The sequence below is a fragment of the Lactuca virosa genome, chromosome 9 (assembly GCF_052849685.1).
Source record: "Lactuca virosa cultivar CGN04683 chromosome 9, Lactuca_virosa_CGN04683_v6, whole genome shotgun sequence".
Taxonomy (NCBI): domain Eukaryota; kingdom Viridiplantae; phylum Streptophyta; class Magnoliopsida; order Asterales; family Asteraceae; genus Lactuca; species Lactuca virosa.
This window is the reverse complement of record NC_136434.1, coordinates 166,504,100-166,528,039: the sequence shown is the minus strand read 5'-3', so window position 1 is coordinate 166,528,039 and position 23,940 is coordinate 166,504,100. Positions and strand designations below refer to the sequence as shown.

Genomic DNA, 23,940 nt, shown 5'->3' with positions numbered 1-23,940 from the left:
ATCAAAACCATAGGGAAATCATAGTGTATCCATAATCATCCAAAATACATTAGGTTCAAATAAGTGAAAAGTCATGGTGTGTGCGATACGATCATCCCGAACTCTTCCCCTTCGATCCGGAAGTACCTAAAACATAAACTGGAAACCATAAGCACAAAGCTTAGTGAGTTCCCCAAAATACCGCATACCATACATATATGCCAGCTCAAGGTTGTGCCGGGTCTATTTTACCCCCGAGTCTATTTCAACTCATATGTTAGCACAAGGATGTACCGGGGCTATTTCACCCCTGGGTCTATTTCACTCCTGAGTCTATTTCAACTCATATGTCAACACAAGGCTGTACCGAGTCTATTTCACCCCACATACATATAGAAAACATTCACACATGCATACAATACATACATAATGAGTCACAAAGACTACAAGCACATCCACACATGCAAACTCACCTCAGTCTGCTGTCAGTCAAATAAATACTTGGGCTGTTGAACCGGAGAATCCCCGCACTAACCAATGAAATAAAACCCTAATTAATAATTGGGTCATAAACCATAATTAGGACTCTAATCACCTAATCCCGACCCCCAAGGTAAAAGACCCTTTTTCCTTTCCCTCAATTGGCCCAAAAGCCAAGGCCCACACTCCATGGCACAAAAGCCCAAATAATGGCCCAGTTCCTAAAGAACACCCAAAGCCTAATATGGACCCAAATCCAAGAAGGCGCAATCCCTATCAGTGGCCGATAATCAGCAAGACTTGTGTCCTAACACCCTAAAGCCCAAAAGTCAAAAGTCCATATGGTCGCGAATGCTAAGCGTTCCCCTGGTACACCTGACGTACTAGGTGGCTACACCAAGTCGAGGATCCAAACGTGTACGTGCAATGTACACACTCGAACACCCAACATATACTGCCTTCATCTCTTTTCATCTATTTAGTCCTTAATGCTTAAAACTAAACGTCCAAATTTCAGATCCAAGCCTTGGGGAACGTCTTAATCCATAAAGTCACTAACTTGGAGCCTTTGCAGGGCCCAAATGAACTCAAACCCTAGATTTAGCATCGCACTTTCACCAAATGGACATAAACTCATGCATGGTTGATCCTTAACCATAAAAATGTTAACTTGACTAGGGATCCCAGAAACATCAAGAAGAGCAACTCATAACTTATGGAGTGGTAAAATTTCACTAGATCTCATTCATAGGACCAAAAAGTGATCAAAACTCCATAACAACTAGATTTAAGCATAGAATGAGCAAGGTCCAAGCTTTATACCTCAATGAAGCTGGAAATGATGAATGGAATCTGGATCTCCAAGCTCCTCCTTGACGAGGGATCCTTCTCCAAGCTTCGTCTTTTTGAAGTTACACCAAACACACAGCAAAACACACACACATAAATATCAACTCTCTCTTCAAATGAGCTAGGGTTTCAAAATCGGACTCAAAAGGGCAATGAAGGCTAGGAAATGAGAGAACCTTGGGACAAAAGGTTGCTTAAATAGGGTCCAAACCCTAAAATTAGGGTTTGTCTCCTGATTTTGTACGCAAGCGTTTAGGAGGAACGCCCAGCGTACGAACCCTCCTCCCAAAAATTACAATAATGCCCCTAAGGACCAAATTTGAAAACTAATTACACACCAAGGGTCCAAAATGAAAATACCTTGGATCGGGTGTTATAATTATCCCCTACTTGAATTAGACTTCGTCCTTGAAGTCCGCTGTCGCAAATAAATCTGGGTAATGCCCCTCATCTTGTCCTCAGGCTCCCACATCTACTTTGAACCCTTTCGGTGCTGCCACTGCACCTTCACAAGATTCACCACCTTGTTTCTAAAAGTCTTCGTCCTCCTGTCAAGGATCACCATTGGTTTCTCTATATAATTCAGGCGGTCATCCACCTGAATGTACTTCAATGGAACCACTGCAGAATTATCAACCAAACATTTCCGCAGCTGAGAGATATGAAAAGTGTTATGGATCTGAAAGAGCTCTGATGGCAGATCCAAACGATACGCAACCCTACCAACCCGGGCTAATACCCTGAAAGGACCAATATAGCTGGGGCCCAACTTGCCCTGCTTCCTAAATCGGATGACACCTTTCCAAGGTGACACTTTCAGGAGCATCGTGTCCCCAACCTGGAACTCCAAGTCTGACCGGTGTCTATCTGCATAACTTTTCTGTCGGCTATGTGTTGTCTGAAGTCTGCCACGAACCTGCTGAATCAAATCATTTTGTGCATTCCTACATTTCCATACCTATCGACAAAGAAAACCACAATCTTCTAGACTCATGTCGGGACTACATCCCAACTTTGAAACTCACATGTTTACTCTTTCTTTCCTCTGAACACGGAAAGCTGGAAGTACATAACCCCTGTCAATGATTGTGACATCCCAATCCGTTTACCAATCACTCAACCCTGGCTGCAATACTCGAATCGACCATCACAATCGCTTCCTCCTTGAGTCCCGCAACTCAACTGACACTACCTTGAGCAAGGCCCTCCAAACCTCGAACCGATCATCACAATCAATTTTTCTTGTAAGGAAGCTCGTAGGGAGGCATACCAATCCTGACATGATGGTTGTTGTTGTAGGAAAACTCAACCAAAGAAAGGTAGCAGTCTCAGCTCCCATCGAAATCAATGATGCAAGCTCTCAACATATCCTCGAGAGTCTAAATAATCCTCTCACTTTGGCCATCTGTCTGCGGATGATATGAAGTACTGAAATGCAGTTTGCTACCCAACTCTTCATGGAACCTCTTCCAAAACCTGGAAGTAATCCGAACGTCTCAATTTGAGACTATAGAAATGAGCACCTCGTGACAAGCCACAACCTCTCAAATATAGATGTCGGTCAATTTATCGACCGAGGAGCTATCCCAAATAGCGAGGAAATGGGCACTCTTGGTCAAAACGATCCATAATAACCTAAATAACATCAAGTCCCTTGGCCGTCCTTGGTAACTTGGTGATAAAATTCATGGTCATCTGCTCCTATTTCCATATATAGACCTTTACCGTGTGGTCTCTGATGCTCGATCCATAATTACGCTATTTTCCTCCTCATGCAGGGTCAACAATAACTGAGTCTCAAGTCTCGATACATTTTTTTCGCACCCGAATGAATCAATAACTTAGACTTGTGATCTTCCTCTAACACTATCTGACGAATCCCACCGGAAACCAAAACTCAAAACCTACCACACCGAGTCAACAACTCACGCCTATCAGTGACAAAAGCAATAATCTGACATCTGATATTCTCCTTCTTCCACTTCTCCCTTTTGTATCCATAAAACTTTCAATTTATCAGATTAACAATACTGATACTAGACAAATTTTCATGGTAGAGATAACAATTTCAATTTTTTTATAAATGGAATTATTTAAGTCATATTATCTCAAATGAGGTAAATTTAAAAAGATAGCTAAGAGTGTAACAAGTCAAATGGATTGTCCAGAACCCAAATGTGTATTTAAATGCATATAACCTACTAATTTTTTTAATATTCAAAACTTTAAGATTTTGTTATTTTAACAATATAGTTTTTATAATCATGTATAATACATCAATAACTATTAATTATTTTATTAGAAAAATGTAGGTATGTCTCAACGTGAAGACTGAACATAATACCATATAAATGCCACCCAATTTGACTTGAAACAGTTTCAACATGGTTCATAACTCGTTCTACCGATTAACTTAGGCTAAAGTAAATTAGAATACAAGTATATTACAGTAGGATTTGTGGCGCAATGGTAGCGCGTCTGACTCCAGATCAGAAGGTTGCGTGTTCGATTCACGTCAGGTTCATGGTTCATCTTTTTGGATTTTTTAATTCGGAGTAGTTGGGCCAATATTTTAGTTATATGTTTGATTTTCAAAGTAATTGGGCCATCTCATAGTAGTCTACTAAACAAACTCTTTACTCACTTCAATTGTTTTTAGAGCACTAAATTTACATGATCCTTTTCATTCTTATATATGAAGATGATAAGATTTGACATTTTTTTAAATTAAATATTGAAAACAAAAAAAATAACATTTTTCTGTAGTCTTGGCAATATTCAGAACTTATTGAATAAATAATTTTTCCAAGGATATTATATTTTCATATCCATGTATGTAATATAATGATTTCTAACATTAAAATTTAGGATAACAAATATATATATATATATATATATATATATATATATATATATATATATATATATATTAACCTTCAGATTTGTAACAACAGATTCACTTTGTACAAATAAATATAAAAATCATGATGAATAAACGTTTCTCAATATTCAAAACATAACAAAGAAATAGAAGAAAATGCAAAAGATATTGACGAGACAAATAGGTCCAAGTCTCTCACAATTAAATTTCTTATCGTTAACGTGTAGACTCAGTCAGGGTCCCACCATAAGCCCCAACATTCACCACCATCCACCGCTATATAAACCCACATACAAGTGTAGAATCTAAACCTATATCTACAAATTAATTCAAGTGGCTAAGAAGATCTCCTTCTTCCTCTCATCCCTTGCAATCTTAGCAGCCCTGCAACTGTCCGCAGCCGTCGACTACACCATCACCAACAGAGCAGAAGCCACCCCCGGCGGTGTTAAGTTCAATAACGAAATTGGGGCAGAATACACCACTCAAACTCTTAGCTCCGCCACAAGCTTCACATGGAGCATATTCCAACAAAACACAGATGCTGACAGAAAGAATGTTGCTCTTGTAAGCATGTTCATCGACGACATGGATGGTATTGCCTACACTTATGGCAATGAGATCCATGTCAGCGCAACTTTGATCGAGGGGATTTCCGGTGATGACAAGACTGGGTTTGATGGAGTTCTTTATCACGAGATGGCACACGTATGGCAATGGTTTGGAAATGGTCAAGCTAAGGCAGAATTGATAGAGGGAATTGCGGACTACGTGAGGCTGAAGGCTGGGTATATACCAAGCCACTGGGTTCAGCCAGGACAAGGTGACCGATGGGACCAAGGCTACGATGTGACAGCTCGGTTCCTAGAGTATTGTAATGGTCTTAGAGATGGGTTTTTGGCTGAACTTAATAAGAAGATGAGGGATGGCTATAACGATGGTTATTTCGTGGACTTGCTAGGGAAGACGGTTGATCAACTGTGGGCTGAATACAAAGCTTAAGGGTGCAACTGCAAGCATTGAGAGCATCATTATACTCCTATATAAACTAATTATCAAACTTCTATCCTATATATGCGTTGTATTCTAACAACGATAATATGGTAAAACTATTTGATCGATGCATACAAAATTTAAATAAAAATATAGGTTATTATCCTTACGTATATGTTTACACTCTTTTATACATGGGTAAATTACACGGATGGTCCCTGTGGTTTATGGTAATCTGCGTGTTTGGTCTCTAACAATTTTTTTTAACTCAGACCATCCCTATTTTATATTTTTGTTGCACGCTTAGTCCCTGTCCGTTATAAAAGACTAATTTACCCTTACTGTTTCTTTTATATTGTTTAAATTGCTAGTTAATTAAAAAATATTAAATATATATAGAAAAAATATTAATTAAAACATATTACTTTGATTCAAGAACCCACACCACTGAACCCTCTTCCCCTTCCCTCCCTCCTTATGTTCAGTCAACGGAAAATCTCTCTCCTCTCGCCGGAAAATGCCGGACTCCACCGGAAAAAATACTAGATTCCGCTAGAAAAAATATCAAAAGCAAATAATCTATTGCAAATAAAAACTCATTGGTTCTCCATGTTTGGATTCCTCTGAATTTTCTAAGTTGTTTGAAAGCAAAACCGAAATCGACTCCCACACATTCTAGGGAAAAAAAAATTAAATTGAATTACATTTATATTTGAAATCAGTTTCTTCTTATTTTAAGTGACAACGGTGGCTTATGTGGGAGTCGAGATCTGGATTTAAAGATGGTGGTGGGGAGAAGGTTATTCACCGGGATTAAGCATAGCACCAAGAGTTCCGCCAATTAATTGAAGGGTTCAAAACTTCACATATGATTCACCATGATCTTAAAAAAACGACTATACAAATGATCGAACACTTGGTGGGCACCATCATAAACAAAAACATCCTGATTAAGCATAACACCAACAATGGAAATCAAACTTTTTTTCTAGGTTTTTTCTTGAGATGAAATACTCAAATAGTTGAGCATTAATCTCTTTTTCTACCTATCATCTATCTCATTCCAAGCTTCTCTTTGATCTCCTTTTACCACCCACTGGCATTTCCAATTCCCAAACGACGAACTAGAAAAAACACAAAAAAACCAGAAATCCCCAAAACAACCCTGAAATCGTTCATGACTTTGAATTGCTAGGGTGAAATCCCCAAAACGAACAAGAAAAAACACAAATCCATAATCGCCGAAGTACATCTCATCTTCGTTACTGTTTCACGAACCGATATCAGAACTTGATGATTTTAAACTCGAAGAGAGAGAGAGAGAGAGAGAGAGAGAGAGAGAGAGAGAGAGAGATAGAGTGTATGTGTGTGTGTGTGTGACTGAGCATGTGCAACTTTCCAGTGAAGAGACGAAAAGCGAGGGAGGAAGAAGAATGGATGTGTCGGTGTGTGGAGGTGGTGGTGGACGAGAGCAACAAGGTAAAGGCAAAGGGGTTTGAGCAAGATCCAGTTTTTAGGGATAGGGTTAAGAATAAATGGCCCATATTTTATTTTATTTTGAATAAATTAAAAATTTTAAAAAGGAAAAAAAAAAAAGAATAATGGGTAAATTAGTCTTTTTAGAATGGACAGGGACTAAACGTGCAATAAAAATATAAAGTAGGGATGCTCTGAGTTAAAAAAAAAATTTAGGGACCAAACACGCAAATTACCCTAAACCATAGGGACCATCCGTGTAATTTACCCTTTATACATTTGAATTTAATATGATCATAAGATTATTCACTTACGAACGATGACTTATTCCATAAGTCATAAACGGTTTGCCTTTAAGTATATTTTGAAAACTTAATACAAAAGAGGAGTCGTACCATTTTTTTCACAACATGAAATGATCTGTCTTCTTTTTGGGCTGTATCAAGATTAAAGTTTGTAGATTCAAATTAACTTAACGTTTAAATCTAAAGTGATTGTTTAAGGCCCAATTGCTTGTTGTACCCACATGTTTGATTCTTTTATTTGAGTAAGATGTACATATAGTAGCACCTAAATAGAAAATGATTTTGCAAAAAGTTTAATTTTTTGTGCAAAATTAATTTTCTATGAAATTATGAAGAATTCCGCAAGATGTTAATAACTATTTTGTAAAATATATTTTCGTCATTAGTTTAAAAAATTATTCTCAATGAAAATTCATAGCTTTTGCGAAATAGATATAGTATATATGACCATTAATAACATAATTGTGTATAATCGACTTTACGAAACATGTGCTCTATATGATAGTTTAATATAAGTTATTAATCTCGTACTCTATTCATGGATTGGAATGGATGCTTTGATGATGTAAATGTGGGTTTGGATGTACATGTGATTATGGGAGTCACCATATGATTCGATTCAAGAAAAAGTTATAATTTCTTATATCGAAGATTCGGGTGAACCAGCCTGATTTGGATAGTAGAGTTAATTCTCTAAAGGAGTTGAGTTGAGGGACTTGGATTTGGAACATATGATGAATTTTGATTTAGCTCAAAAGGCTAAAGTTGATGAAAATCGAGTTGAAATGAGTTGAGCATTTATGCAATTCCCCTAATAACTTCCACCAAATAATACTTCAACTTAAAAAACCTAGAAGAATTACTTACACAATAAGAAGCAAGAAGTAAAGTGTCAACCAATAATAAGACAAAAAAAAATGCTGAGCAAGAGATTTTTGAATTAAAAGAAACTTTCTTTCTTTTCTTAATAGTAACAAGCAGGATCATATTATATGTTACAACTTGACTCTCACTCTCTTACTCTCTTACCTACAACCATATACAAAGTAAAAGTAAAAATGGTAAACTCCCATTTATATATAAAAAAATCTATCCAATTATAGCATTATTATTATTATAGTTTAATTTCATCAACCAAAGCTTCCAGAATGTTCCCCTGAAAAGCCACTACCATACGAAGCCGATCCAGTTTGTACACTACCAGTAGCATATGACACAGCGCTTCCACTTTGGGCCCCACCAACAACACCAACTCGTGATTTTCTCATTTGTCTTATCTTAAATGCATCTTTAGGCGCTTGTACTTGACTTTGAACCAACGTATTACTCTCATCCTCTTCTTGTCCTACACACATTAAAGAAAAAAAAAATATCACAAATTACAAATTTGGTCCCTCAGTATAGCTGATTTTTGCAATTTTGTCCCAAAACGATACTAACGTTACAAAAACAACAAATAAGGACCAAATTTGCAAGAGAAAACTTTTTGGGACCAAAGTTGGAAAAATCAGAAATATTCAAGGACCGAAAATGTAATTTTTTCAAGATAAAAAAGGAAGAAGCTATATACTGTCAGCATCTTTTCTCTTTCCATGTTGTCTGTCTCTTGGTTTAAATTTGTTGACATCAATGGAGGCAGGCTGTTCCATAATTGGTAGATTGCTTTGTAAACATATTGATAGAACATAGTCAACATCAGGAACCGGACCTAAAGTCAAAGTCAATATAAACAATTTTAATAAATTATAGAGTAAATTACAATTTTGGTCCCTGGATATAGTTGATTCTTGCAATTTTGGTCCTTATTCAAGTTTTTTGTAACATTTTTCATTAATGGCTATAATCAGAAGCCAAAAATAGTTGGAACAAGGACCAAAAAATGTTTCAAGAGACTCAAATAAGGACCAAAATTGCAAGAGAAAACTTGTGGGACCAAAAACGTAACTTATTATAAATTATAAATCCTTAAAAAAAGATGAATAAGAATTAACATTAGTTTCGGATTTTACCCTCGACAACAGGAGGCAAACTTGCTATAAATGCTGACAAGGCAGGCGGGAGGGGTTTTGGGATGACAATAGGGACACTTGGCGCCCCTCCAGTGGCTAACACACTAGAACTAAGCAATGTGGTAGATATAGAAGGAAGAACAGGAGTGCTTACACTTACACCTGTGGGAAGATTATAAATATAATAAATAACACCCTACTTTATAACTTTTTTCCTTAATATAGATAGCATTGTACTTTGATTGTCCCTTGTTAAAAATATAAAATATTGTATTTTCAAAATTTTTATTCATATAGTTAGTTGCATACCAGGCTTTTGTTTAGTAGGATCATATACTACCATTCTTGAAGTATCTGGATAAATAACTTTAGAAGATACATTCGATAAAACTTGTCCTCCTGGATTTTTATCTGCATTAACAAGAGTTGATTTCTCAACTTTCTTGTTTCCATTACTTGAAAGCCACTGAAAAGAATCAAATACTCTCACAAATTTATAAACTTTATATCTAACAATTATATAAAGATTAAAAAAAAAAGAGAGAGAAAATCATACATCTTGGCGAGATAAATGATCGAGTTCTTTTGAAGAGCAAGGCCACAAATCCATAAAACTGTATCTTGATACAACATCTTGTAAGGAATTCTCTAAAGCTAATGATGCTCCATTTTCACCTGTTCTAGCAAGAGCTTCTTTCCTTCTTTGCTCCACCTTTTTATAAAACCAATAAAATAAATAAATTTACAATGGGACCCACATTTTCATTTTGTATGAATATTATAAAACTATATTACCTTCAACATGCTAACAAGATCTCCATATGTCTGCTCAAACTGTGAAAACCTCTTCCAAACCTAGAACAAAATCAATTAATTTTATACATGTAGCTAGAAACTATAAAGAACTAGGAATTGAAAAAATATAATTAAACAATTCTATTTATAGTATTTTATATATACCTCGATAGACTCTTCAGGTGGAAGCGAGCTCAATGCACGTTCAAATAAAGCCCTAATGTTTCTATCATCATTTAAGCGAGACAAAAAATCTGCATATCTACAAATATGGAAAGTTAGAAGATTTATAAATATTACACAAATGGCATAAAGATTTATAAGTACTGCATACATACTCAAGAATGTATCCAGGCTCATGCATGTATCTTTTCAACCCTGCTTCAAACACATTATGTGCAATCTGTATATTAAGAGTAAAAACTTATGAACACAATTAAGATAAACCTAGAAACACAATAGCTTTAAACAAAATTACCTTTGCGTCCTTGTCCATACAAAATGCCATTGTTGCATAAGCAACATAAACATGGTAAGTACAATTTGGAGATTTTCTTGCATCCATAAAATGCTTGCGAGCTGCTTCAACACCTTCTGTTCTTCTCAAGAATCTAATAAACTGCATGTAAACATATAATTATACTTACAACCCATAAAAAAAACAAATAAGTAAACAAAATCAATTTACTTTCTTAAAATATATGATCATACTTGTATATGTGATAATGCAGTTGCATTGGCATCATCTCCTAAAAGGCTTTCGTATACTTTTTTTGCAGCCTAAAAGTCAATGAAGTTAGACATATGGATATGAACAAAGGAATACACAAGCTAGCAGGAAACATTCCATTTTTAAATACCTGAATTGCCCCTCGGGACTCCTCAAGCTCAGCATAAGCATACCTTAGCATTGCACAATCTAAAAAAACAATGGATTTTGGATAATTTACATAAAAGATATATAATATAGTTCCACATTTAAATGAAGATAAATTAATTAAAATTACCAGGAAGAGCTTTTAAAGAACGTTGATATACTTTGATTGCAGAGTCTATTGATCCACTTTTTGCATGCCATGTGGCATAATCAAACCATATATCAGGGTAATGATATAGATACATGAGGCACTGCAAATTGATGCATATTATAACCTAATAACTGTAGTTTAATGCTAATAATATAAAAAATAATTAACTTGATATACCTGCTCATAAGTAAATGAGATGCGCTTGTTAGCAGACACACTGTCTATCCTTTGAGGATTCTCCCTGATTACAAATAAGTCATGTTAATATTATTAGCATACAAATTATGAAAAACATTTTCTTTTCTTACTTTTCGAATGCTAAGAATCTTTTCCATGCTGTCCATTGCAATTCTTCCTGTATCAGATGAAGGAAATAGTCAGCTTTATACAATGATTCAAAATCATAAATCATTAATCATATAAAGAATAAAGATAAAAAAGAAAAAAGAGATATGAAATTGCCTTAAGAGAACCAGAAGGTGGAACAGCAACCAAATTCCAATCAATCTCATCAACATACTTCTTTCTCTCTCTATAGACAGCCCTTGCACTATTATATTTTGGTTGATACTCTGATACCAATCCTTTCGCCTATATAATATAATATCATTAGCCAAGATATATATATTTTTTATAATAAAAATTATATATCAAGAAAGTTACCAGAGCACGGCTAACTGAATTTTCAAAATTCTCATAGTCTCTCCAATGTTGTTCAACATGATGAGTAGGAGTCACAATAGCTTTTTGGTATACTTTTCTTACAGCAATCATTCTCTGTGATTCTTCTTGTGGATTTTGAGCCTACACCATAGACAATTAAGTGAAATAATGATGAAAAAAAAAAATAATAAGTTTTTACTTTTTTGTGTAAACAAGAATAGTTACTAACCGGTAAAGATTTCAAGAAGTTAATATATTCAGTCCACACAGGCCCAGAAGCAATATCAGATCCTGATCATGAAGAAATAAACAAACATTAACAAAAAGAAAGAAAGAAAGAAAGAAAGCCAATTAAGTAAACAATAGTAGAATGAAAGCAAGCATGAATCATACCAACATAACCCAACATAAAGTCAAAAGCTTTCCTAGTTTCCTCTTGACCCTCTAACCCCTTTTTCTCATTGGCTTTTCTGATGAAATTTATATAGCAACGCCTGCAAGATAGATTATTGAAAGTTTGTAACATAATCCATATTGGCAACATTGAATGGTGAAAGTAAAATTATAGAGACAACTCATACCAAAGAGGTATCTGCAAGCAATTCAATAGGCATCTGCTGAATATCTGTTTTGTTGCATCATCATTATTGACAGCTATATGTGCTTCTACATATTGCTTCCAATATTTTGCCTAAGAAGCAACACACAATCAAACAGTTGATCTTTTAATACGAAACCCTAATATGAAAATTGAGGCGTTTGCATTACAATCTGAACACCCTTAAATTTCTGGATGTAATTGCGTATCACTTCTTACATTTGACGTGGTTACTTGTTGTAAGTTAAGAATTCATATGATTGTTTTTAAGAAAAGAGTAATCATGAACTTACCGCTGTGGGAAACGTGGCCAATAGCTGCTCATAGATAGGCACTGCCTCCGATATTGGCAACCGCTGATAAATAACAAAGGGCAACACATGAAATTGAAAACAAAAACAGGATAGTGACTTTATAATTTCATGCAAATTTTCATGTGTCTTACCAATGCTTCGTTCGCAAGTGCTTCTGCAGATTCAACACTGTATTTGTCTTCCATAAACCCGGTTAAAAAGCCGCGATGAAGTAATTATGTGTATATAACTATATGTGTGTCTTGATAATCAAGAAAACTGCCCAATAGGTGGTGCTTGGAGAATTGGAATTGAAGCACTAGGGTTTAGAGGAAGAGACACCCTGCACACTAATTTAATCAAGAATGTGATGGTTTTCAGTGATTGTCGAGCTTAAATTGAAACCATGAAGTTAAGAATCAATGTAGGTAAACGGTTGACACTTGAAAAATATGTGGGCCGATAAAAGGAAGGTTGTGATGGTGCATCCGCCGTGTTGCGGCGTCGGAATAGAGGAGCCAAGGTAGCGAGTTTTATCGTCTTTTGATTAAGGAAGTTCATGGTATTCTATTTTTGTTTTATTAAAGCTTTTTTTTTGTGTGTGTGTGTATGTGGGGGGGGGGGGGGGGGGGGATAATTCAGTATTAAGTGATCTAAAATACATAAAATAATCCATAATTAATAGTAGTAAGTAAAAGGTTTAAGTTGTAACGAAAGACGTTAATGATAATTACATGTTTTCTTTCATACATATCAAGATGTCAAACATTTTTAGAACAATTATTAAAATACACCAATCAAATTCTAATGCAACAAATGTTGCTAATTTAAACCGTTGTTACAGAAAAATTATATGATAATCACATTCAAATTAAGTTTTGAAGTCATTTATTGAAAAAAAAAATGATGTCAAAATCCAAGAATCGACTTTGTGAATGCTAATAACTTGTTACAAAATTAAATCATAAATTTAACACCAAAATCTTAACTAAATATAACTGTTTAGCAGCACTCGCTTAAACAAAATTTATTACATAAATACATAAACCAAAATATTCTACATGGAGTTATATATAATCATTTGTTTACAGGCTCAATACAACGGCTTTCCACAATGAGCATATGGACATGTGTGGTAGCATATGTTTGGAAGGTTCTAACTTTTAATTTTTAACAAAAAGTTCGATTTAAACAAAAGTTTTGTTTGAAAATGCGAACGTTTAGCTTACTCGGATCACTAAAATCACACACACAAATATATATATATATATATATATATATATATATATATATATATATATATATATATATATATAAAAGTATTCATTTGTCTTATTACTTCTTATTAAATGATGAGTATGATGCTTGAAGTATGATATGAATATCACAACATTTTTTATTTTGTGAACACCAAATAATATTCATTTCGATAAATGTACAATTCTACGGGTTATTTTAATCAAATGTATGATATTTTTTATTATGTTGTTGACTAGCATTCACCTTAGATTAAGACTTACTCCTACTTTATGATCATGGCTTTCTTGGATCAACATGCAATATATGATGTGCGTTTGTCCCATTTTGGGACAACTATTGCATATTTTGATTACGGGACCCTTCCCTTGGGATGGAACACACTTAACCTTTCGTAGGCATCCAACTCACCGTTTATCCATCAACATTTATGGTTATTCCCATTCACCCGGAGCTAACACATGGATGAGGAATGAGGATTATCTTTTCCTAATCAATTATGATCTCCTAACGTTAAGAAAAGAGATTCATCTTCTTCTCCTTATAAGTATCTCGTTTTCATTGTTTGTTAGAGTTTTTTCGATTATTTTATAAAGAATCCATTTTTGAAGTTATCTTTGTTCTTTGTGTTCTTGTTGGTTGTACTTTGTCATTCAATTTGATCATATGGGCATCATTTGGCATCATAACAAACGAACGGATGGTTGAACATATGAAAATTAGACATTCTATATGTCTTGCATGTCTCGCAAAACACCATTTCCACTTTTTTTTTCCTGATCTTTGGTCGCAAATTCATGAGCATAAATCAACATCAAAGTCTATGATAAGCATTTGGAAACGGAATGTTAATGTTCGTGTCAGTAGAACTGGCTAGAACTGGTATGATGGCTAAATTCTCCATCTATTTAATATAGTTGTTTAGCCTCAATTAAACCAAACTCATGATTCTACACTCTATTTTTCTTACTATGAGAACCGTAAGATTTGGTTTTTTTACATTCATGGCAACCACTAGGAACATATTTCTCATGTATTTACGTTTGGGGTGAGCACCATGAATCACTATCAACAGACGCTAATAGTTTTTAAATGTTCAAATCTACAAATTATTTGACCATGTATCAAACACTTGCTTAAAATCAAACTGTAAATGAATTTTTGGAAAATAATCTTACCAAGAAACCGATGGCAGCTAAAAGTAAACATAACTAGCTAAAAGGAAGGCAGCTAAAAGTAAACATAATTAGCTAAAAGGAAGAGGAGAAAACATGATTTGATTCATTTGAAAACCGCATGACAAGTGGTGTAATCTTGAGCAACGCTATCTTAAGTTGAAACTTTTGTCTAAAAACTGTTGGGTATTTTGTGTTGCGTCATGGGCTTTGTTTTTATATATCCGGATTGGGCCTGTCCATCCGTGATTATTGATTAGGGTTAAGTTATTTATAGTGCATGCATGTATGCCTTAGATACGATCGTCATTATTATTATTATTGCTTTGTAACCCTAAACACCTCTACAGTCGAAGTTCTTAATCGAGCTCTTTTGAGGTGTTAAAGCTTAATCATTCGACATCAGTTAAACCATTCATGTGTTCTTTATTACGTTATTTATTGCTTTTCTGCTTAGAATCAATCGATCCTACTAGAACTTTGTTCTAACAATTGGTATCAGAGCAGGAGACTGTGTAATCAATACACATTCTTTCTGTTTGAAGAATTCTTTAGGGTTTTCGCTTTTATTGAATATAAAGAAGCCGTCTTCTTCCTGTCGACGGTAACTCTTGTGTTTGATAAAACCCTAATCTCAAGTTTACAGTTCTGATTCTAGCAGTTCCAAGGAAAGGCTCATCATGTCTCACGACGATTCTCAAACTAATCCCATCAACATCTCCAACAACATTGGATCCACTGCAAGGGTTCCCATTCTTTACACTCAAGACTATGAAGTGTGGGCGCATCACTTTGAAGATTACGTAGTTGGATCTGAAGATAATGGTTATCTCATCTGGGAAGCTATCACGATTGGGCCGTTTGTTCATTCTGGAACGAACAGGACAGTGAAGACTCAAAAAGAATATAATCAGCTTTTGGTGGACGTAGAGAAGATTCCACAAGATGAAAAGGATAAGGTGCTATGTAACGTGAAAGCCATGAGAATGATTAGATTCGCATTGCAATATGACACTTTTCGTTTAGTCGGTTCATGCACGACGGCTAAAGAAATATGGGATAGGTTAAAAGAACTGTACTCAACCGATGAGGATCTAGAACACTCGATCCAAACCTTGTTGCTCCCAGAATTTGGAGCTTTCGAACAGAAACCTGAAGAGAAACTGATACAGACCTTCGATCGCTTCAATCATCTCCTCAGCAAGATGATCAAGCATGGCATTGAAAGAAAATTGATTGAGCAAAAGGTGACCTTCATGAATGGTTTAAGACCAGAATGGATGGCAGTGGTTTCAACGGTGAAAGCTCATGAACAGTTTAAATCATACTCGCTAGCGAAACTGATGGGTATTCTTAAATCCCATGAAAGCGTGGTAACCAAGGAGGCAAAGGTAGTTTCGGGTGTGGGATCGTTGGCCCTTGTCTCAAAAGGCAAAAGTGTAGCAGAAGAAGAGGAGGATTCAGATATGTCTGAGTGTGACCTTACTAGCGAAGAATATGCAATGATGGTCACCAACCCAAAGAAGTTTGCACGAAAGAAGTTCCTTGTCAATAAGAACCGAAACTGGCAAGGAAGTTACAGCTCTGAGAAGGTGAAAGAAGAAACGAAGAACACCTCTCAAAAGGATGACGACAAGAAAGAAAGCAAGCTTGTAGGAGACTCTGGATTCGACTGCAATTATTGTCATGGCAAGAACCACTTTGCCAAAGATTGCATGTTGAGGAAGATGGCTGAGAAAAGGGGCGGTGAAGATGATGAGGCTTATTACATGCGAAAGTTGGAAGAAATAAAGAAAAAGAAGGCAACTAATAGTTCAATGAATGCCTTGATTGTGCAGGAAAATGTGGATGAAGATGAGTTCGGTGGCGTTAAAGTCTGGTCAACCGATTCTGAGGATGAAGAAGTGAGAAAACCCACACATGGAAGAGCTTACGTGGCGAGAGAGGAAGCTACTAGTTCGGGTGGGAAATGTTTGATGGTTACTGCTGGAAGACCAACCGAAGGTGAGCATAAGGAGCCGATCCTGACTGAGGACAAGTGTTTTGCAGCCAAGCCCGTGAGTGAGAGGATCAACGACTGTGATCGGCTGATCAAAAAGGTACAATCCATCCTTGAATCACTTAAAGTTCCCGTAACAAATTATGAAGAAGAATTAAATGAACTAAAATTTAAATTTTCTAACTTAAGTGGTAGTCTCATGCAAACTCGCTTAGCGAACTCTAACCTAACTGACCAACTCAGCAGGGTGTCTTCGAAGAGTGAGGAGAGAAGGATGTGGATTGAGCCGAAGGAGACGGAGTTAACTAGGGCTAGGGATGAGATTATTTATTTGCAACGAGACAATTTAAAGTTTTTGAAACAACGAAACGTTTTTGTTTGATTGCTAAACGCTTATATACGAATATTACTCAGTTGCACTTAAATTGTGAAATAGGGAAAAAGATTCATAAGATGATCTTACCCTTCCTTGAATTTAAGGAGGATGAGGTCATCGCTGAGTGTGAATCCATAATGTCCTCAGAAGAGACTTCCATCACTTATAAAATCGGACTGGACAAGATAGAGACCTTTATTGACTCTAAGGAACATAAATGTATGCTCAAAAATCTTTTAGATGAAAATGATAGGTTGAAAATTAAGTCTGAGACCATTCAAACATTTGACTTGTCTAACGCCAAATTAATTTCAGAACATAAAATGAATATAGAAAACACGTCTGAATTTGATGAGGAAAGTGAGATGAGCGAAATCTCGGTGGAAGATGTGGTTGATTGCTCTGAACTTTTGAAGAGCGAAACCAAGAATGAAAAACCACTCATATCTGAGAACTCGGTTGAATATGCTCGCCTGTCAAAGGACAAGTCGAAGAAACTCAAAGAGAAAGCAATGGTCTATCAGAAAGTTCAAACAGTGCCAAATCAAGTATATGATGTTAAAGGGGTCACTGAAAAACAAACAGCAGAATGGAAAATCTTGGTCGATACAGACAATGCTGAAGGGTGCGACGATTACTTCTGGTCCGCCCCTATCGATAATGCAGACGAAACCGTCGGCTTATCGGAGCGAACCTCGTGGAGGGTAAGGGGTAGATACGTTGCTGATCCCATCAACAAACCCTCAAGTTTTGATAAACCAAGCACGAGTGGAACAAAAGCGATACCTGAAGAACCAAAGAAGGCATCCAATGTATCTTCCAAGACAACCGAAGCTCAAAAGGAGAAGCCAAAATCAAGCTTCAATATTCCTAAATCTCAAAAGCAGTTGGATGAACAGAAACGCCAAAGAAATCAAAGATACATGAAGAATCTGAATGAGCGAAAACGGTTTTGGCAGTCTCAAAACCCTAACCACGTTCCTTCCAAGAAAGAGTCAAATGTCAAAGAAAATGACAAGCCAAACCGAAAGGAAAGTTTTAGTCCAAGCTCCTATTATTCCAAAGCTCAGAACCGAACATCCAGTTTCGGTTCCAACACCAGAGCTCAGAACCGAACATCCAGTTTCGGTCACAATGTCAAGGCTACAAACCGAAAGTCTAGCTTCGGTCCTTCTTGCTGTCAACGAAAGCCGTATTCAGTGAAGGACATCAAAGGAAAGGGAAAGCTTGATTCGAATTCTGACATCAATAATAAGAAAAAGTCAGCTAAACCTAGGACTCAAAAGAATATTCCAAAACTATCTAACAAAAAACCATCTGATACACCACAATTTAAACAAGATAAAAACAAAATCAAGGTGTATACCATCAAAAGAAAAGACGAAACCACTCTAATAAAAAGAACTTATTTGGTTGATCTTTCTATTGCTATTCCTTTTTCTGTAAAAGACTCACCAGGGCCCAAGAAACTTTGGGTTCCTAAATCTGCTTGAATTTGCATGTTATAAGTGACGAGCAGTTCGATGACGAATGGTACATAGACAGTGGCTGCTCACGTCACATGACAGGAAGGAGGGAAGAGCTGAGGGAGTTTCGGTCCCTTAAGGATGGTGGATGTATGAAGTATGGAAACAATTCTTATGGCACAATCAAAGGATATGGAATGATAACCAAAGAAGAATTCACAATTCGAAAAGTGGCTTACGTGGAAGGATTGCAGCACAACCTCATCAGTGTATCTCAATTGGTTGTGGGAACCGGTTTGAAAGTTTCATTCGATGATGAGGGATCATAAATTATTGAAAAGCAATTTAAAAGAGTTCTGTTAAAGTCTGAACGCAAGGGAGAGATGTATCCTTTAAATCTCAACCCAATTCGAGGACAACCAGTAATATGTCTGCTGTCAAAGGCGAACTCTGATGAAAGCTGGTTATGGCATCGACGCCTATCGCACCTGAACTTCAAATACATTAATAAGTTGGTGCTTGGTGATCACGTTCGAGGCCTTCCTCTTCTCAAGTTTGATAAGGAACACATGTGTGCAGCGTGTGAGATGGGCAAACAAAGCAGAAAGAGTCATCCTACATGTATCAATACAAAGATTGTTGAAGCTCTTGAACTTCTACATATTGACTTATGTGGACCTTCGGCTATCGAAAGCATCGGTGGTAGTAAATTCATTCTTGTCATAGTAGATGATTTTTCACGCTTCACCTGGGTTTTCTTTCTTAAACACAAATCAGACGCGACTCCCAAGTTGAAGGCGTTTATCAAGCAAGTGGAACTGCAGCTGCGAAAGATGGTGATGAATATTAGAAGCGACAATGGACTTGAATTCAAGAATAAAGATTTTGAAGATTTTCTGGCTGAAAAGGGGATATCTCACAACTTCTCGGCTCCCTATACACCACAACAGAATGTAATTGTTGAAAGACGAAATTGTTCCTTATGTGAGGCAGCCCGAACCATGCTGAGCTTCGCTTCTCTTCCGCTATACTTCTGGGCTGATGCAGTTGCAACTGCATGCTACACTCAGAACCGATCTTTACTTAACAAACAATTCTCTATCACTCCGTATGAGATTCTGAACAATCGGAAGCCCAACGTTAAGTTTTTCCACGTGTTTGGTTCAAGATGCTTCATTTTCAACTCCAAAGAGAACCGAAACAAGTTCGACGTCAAAGCCGATGAGGGAATTTTTCTTGGTTATTCACTCACTTCAAAGGCGTATAGGGTTTTGAATAAACACTCCAAGCGTATTGAAGAAACCTACTATGTAACCTTTGATGACAACTACATGAAGAAAGTTCAAACAAGCAAAAGTACCACGGGGGAAATATTTCCAGAATCAGGACAAGTCTCGGTTCCCATTTCCAACTTGTTTGAAGAGTACATAAGGCTATTTGATGAACCAGAAAAGGCTATACACTCAGAGGCGAAAGCAACAGACAACAAAATCGACAATCTGAAAAAGATCATCGATGAAGCTGCAAAAGATATGGAAAATGAACCTCCTAAACCGACTGGTGGTCAACCCTCAACTGACCCTCCAAACAACAGCTCAATGTTCAAGGGGGAGGTTTCATCTGCACCAAAAACAACCGATTTGCCTTTTGAGGGGGAGAATCCAACTCCAACCCCAACCCATGATAGTCCAATCAAGGGGGAGAATCCAACTCCAACCGAGGGGGAGAATCCTGAACCTGACATGGGATACGCTTCGCCATTTAAGGGTGAGAATGAGAATACAAATGACGAAGGTGATCAATCAGAATTTGAAGAAGAGGTAAATGCAGAGTTGGATCCTGTCTATGACCCTAATTACCATCCTCTAACGAAATGGACTACGGATCATCCCAAAACACAAATAATTGGTGAATCATCTGAGCGAGTTCTCACACGTTCTCAATTGAAAGCGAAACAAACTGCCTTATTCTCTCATGTTGAATTATGCATGTTTAATTCGTTTGTCTCGAAAATCGAACCGAAGACGGTTAATGCTGCACTTGATCATGCTGATTGGGTACAAGCAATGCAAGATGAACTCCATGAGTTTGAATGTAATCGAGTTTGGAGGCTGATTCCCACTCCAAAGGATGCTTCTGTGGTCGGCTTAAAATGGGTCTTCAGGAATAAGTTGGATAAAGAGGGCAACGTCATTCGTAATAAGGCTCGGCTGGTGGTGAAGGGATATTGCCAAGAAGAAGGGATAGACTATGAGGAGACCTTCGCTCCTGTAGCAAGGTTGGAATCAGTTAGAATCTTTCTGGCATATGATGCACATAAAAACTTCGAAGTTTTCCAGATGGATGTGAAATGTGCTTTCTTAAATGGAGAACTAGAAGAAACGGTGTATGTTGAGCAACCACATGGGTTCGTGAATGAGAAATACCCTGATCACTGCTATGTGTTGGATAAAGTTGTATATGGTCTGAAGCAAGCACTGAGGGCCTGGTATGAAACATTAACTCGCTTTCTTAAAATGTCGAAATTCAAGCAAGGTTCGGTTGACCCAACCTTCTTTCGAAAGAAAGAAGGTGAACATCTAATGATAGTTCAGATTTATGTTGATGACATCATCTTCGGCTCCACGAATCCTAGCTTAACGGCTGAATTCAGGAAGTTGATGGAGACTAAATTTGAAATGAGTGCAATGGGTCCAATTAACTTTTTCCTTGGATTGAATATAAGACAGGGACCAGAAGGCATTTTTATCAACCAGGAGGCCTACACGAAGAACTTGCTGGCGAAGTTCGGTATGATGGGAGATTCGAAAGTGAAGGTTCCCATGGCATTTGGCACAAAGTTAACACCATATCTGGAAAAACCTGATGTTGACGTAAGACTCTATCGTCAAATGATAGGGTCTCTTATGTATCTAACAGCTAGTAGACCAGACATTATGTTCTCTGTTTGTTATTGTGCCAGGTTTCAAGCAAATCCAAGAGAACCTCACATGGTGGCAGTGAAAAATATTTTCCGTTATCTGAAGCGAACCTCTTCTCTCGGTCTTTGGTACCCTGCTAGATCCGGATTCTTTGTTCAAGCCTTTTCTAACTCCGATCTTGGAGGATGCGGTATGGACCGAAAGACCACAACTGGATGATGCCAATTCCTTGATGGTAAACTTGTTAGCTGGCAATCCAAGAAGCAAACTTGTGTGTCTCTTTCAACAACCGAAGCTGAGTACATAGCTGCAGCATCCTGTACATCACAAGTGATCTGGATACAAAGCCAACTAAGAGACTACGGACTGAGTATGAAGAAAATACCTCTCTATTGTGACTCTGAAAGCGCGATAAGAATATGTCACAATCCAGTGCAACACTCAAAGACAAAGCATATTGCACTAAGATACCATTTCATCAAGGACCATGTTGAAGATGGAAACGTGGAAGTTCATTTCGTTCGGTCCTCTGATCAACTTGCTGACATCTTCACTAAAGCCTTACCAGAAGCAAGCTTCAATAAAATTTTACAAGGTTTGGGAATGATGGAAGAAGAGTCGGTACCGAACCCTCAAACCTCTCTCTAAAAATTAGACAAGCGAAATAGAGCGAACGCTCGGTCTATTTCGGTTCCGGATTTTTCGGGAACCGAAATGAACCGAACGCTCGGTCTATTTCGGCTCCATAATTTTCGGGAACCGAAATGAACCGAACGCTCGGTCTATTTCGGCTCCGGAATTTTAGGGAACCGAAATGAACCGATCTCTCGGCTTATTTCGCTTCATTCCTTTAAGGTTTGATTTCGGCTGTATACTTTGTAAACTCTCTTTTAAAATCTTTTTCTTGCTATGTTTTCTCTTTTATCTTTATTCCTAGAGTTTTTAACATTAATTTCGTTTATTCTTGTTTCTTATTCTGTTTTTATTATTTTTCAGAAAACTTCAAAATCCAAAAATATTTTTTTTTCTGTTTTTATTATTTTTCAGAAACTTCAAAATCCAAAATTTTTTTTTTGTTTTCATTATTTTTCAGAAACTTCAAAAATCCAAAATTTTTTTGTTTTTATTATTTTTCAGAAAATTCAAAATTCCAAAAGGTTTTATCTTTTATTTATCTCTTTATTATCTTCTGTTTTTTTGTTTTGTTTGTGTGTGTGGTTTGTTTGTCTTTGTTTATTCTTTTTGCTAAATACCAAGTACATCGTTGCTACATAAATTGGAGCTAGGGCAGGTACGACCATTTTAATATGAACTAGTTAAGTGTCCCTAGAAGCATGCTGCTGCATGTAGACCGAAGCCTCTAAGACCATGAGTAAGGCCTTAATGATTCGATCTATACGTATCGTTTCTTCCCAATCAGGCTGCTAAATTCACTCAAGTCATGAGCTACCTTACTCTTCTCAAATGAGTTAAGAGTTTTTTGGTTTGTCACTTTTATATAGCAGGGGTACTTTCGGTTCCTTAACCACCTCCTCTACATTCTCCATCAACTTTCGGTTCACCAAGGTAACCCTTGAGACTCTCAGATATTACCACTGAGGTTTATGGTTACACAAAATATGTGTTTATGATCTTAGATGCGTACACCACGTGCTAAGTGAGACCCAAAATCCAACACCAATAATGAATTGACGGTGAATATTGATATTCAAGATCTCACTTGTTACCTAACGAAATCTCATTTTATTTTTTGAGTGGTCTTTATGAAATTGTCTAACACCAAGGAATTTCTTCCCAAAAAGATCCAGTTTGGTTTTTGTTTTTGAGATTTTTATAACATCATTAGTCACAACAAATTCTATCCAACCTACTTGTTCAACAGACCACGTCGGTCTCATAAGTACTTCATCTAACTTTCGGTCTTATGTTAAGTATCGATGTTCGGTTGAAGATAAGCCACCCTTTAGTCCCATTATTTGAAAAGAAGCCTTTCGGTGTTTCTTTACAAACACTCGATCGTATTTTCTCGGGGAACCACACAAGCACTTCAAGTCTCTCTTGAATTTGAAGGAAGAGATTCTTGCCCGGAATCATTTGCTTCATGTCTTATTAAAGACATCACTCACATCCTATACACATTTTGCTTTATTTCTTTATTTTTGGCACACTCTTACACGAAAATTCTTTGTGATTTTCCAAAATTCTGGTTGATGTTCCTTATGGCCTGTTTAAAGTTTTTTTTGGAGCGAAAGTGGTTATTTTGACATATGGAGCGAAAGTGAATTTAAAAAGACGATATGTGGATAAGATTTTGAATCACGTCATCGGATAACCATTCATATTGGGCGCGTGAATTTGAAACGGTTCCTAAACCCACGCTTGATGACGTCTATCTGG

General features: G+C 36.7%; 2 protein-coding genes and 1 non-coding gene across 3 annotated transcripts; 2 read left to right on the top strand and 1 right to left on the bottom strand.

The window, feature by feature from the left end:
• The first annotated feature begins 3,760 nt into the window (after positions 1–3,760).
• On the top strand, positions 3,761–3,832 carry TRNAW-CCA (transfer RNA tryptophan (anticodon CCA)). Its single transcript has one exon. It is a non-coding gene; the product is annotated as a tRNA-Trp (tRNA).
• A 657-nt stretch (positions 3,833–4,489) lies between these two features.
• LOC145137652 (uncharacterized) lies at positions 4,490–5,351 on the top strand. Its single transcript, XM_079071779.1, has one exon. The coding sequence runs from the start codon at positions 4,763–4,765 to the stop codon at positions 5,189–5,191; it is 429 nt and encodes a 142-aa protein (XP_078927905.1). The 5' UTR covers positions 4,490–4,762; the 3' UTR covers positions 5,192–5,351.
• A 2,544-nt stretch (positions 5,352–7,895) lies between these two features.
• CSTF77 (Tetratricopeptide repeat (TPR)-like superfamily protein) lies at positions 7,896–12,909 on the bottom strand. Its single transcript, XM_079072400.1, has 21 exons — positions 12,502–12,909; positions 12,350–12,412; positions 12,040–12,149; positions 11,852–11,952; positions 11,688–11,749; positions 11,459–11,599; positions 11,258–11,386; positions 11,104–11,150; positions 10,973–11,036; positions 10,775–10,895; positions 10,628–10,686; positions 10,479–10,547; positions 10,246–10,386; positions 10,106–10,170; positions 9,933–10,029; positions 9,768–9,827; positions 9,529–9,684; positions 9,282–9,438; positions 8,973–9,134; positions 8,534–8,671; positions 7,896–8,308 (listed from the first exon to the last, which is right to left on the bottom strand). The coding sequence occupies exons 1-21, from the start codon at positions 12,553–12,555 to the stop codon at positions 8,094–8,096; spliced, it is 2,211 nt and encodes a 736-aa protein (XP_078928526.1). The 5' UTR covers positions 12,556–12,909; the 3' UTR covers positions 7,896–8,093.
• Positions 12,910–23,940: the final 11,031 nt, after the last annotated feature.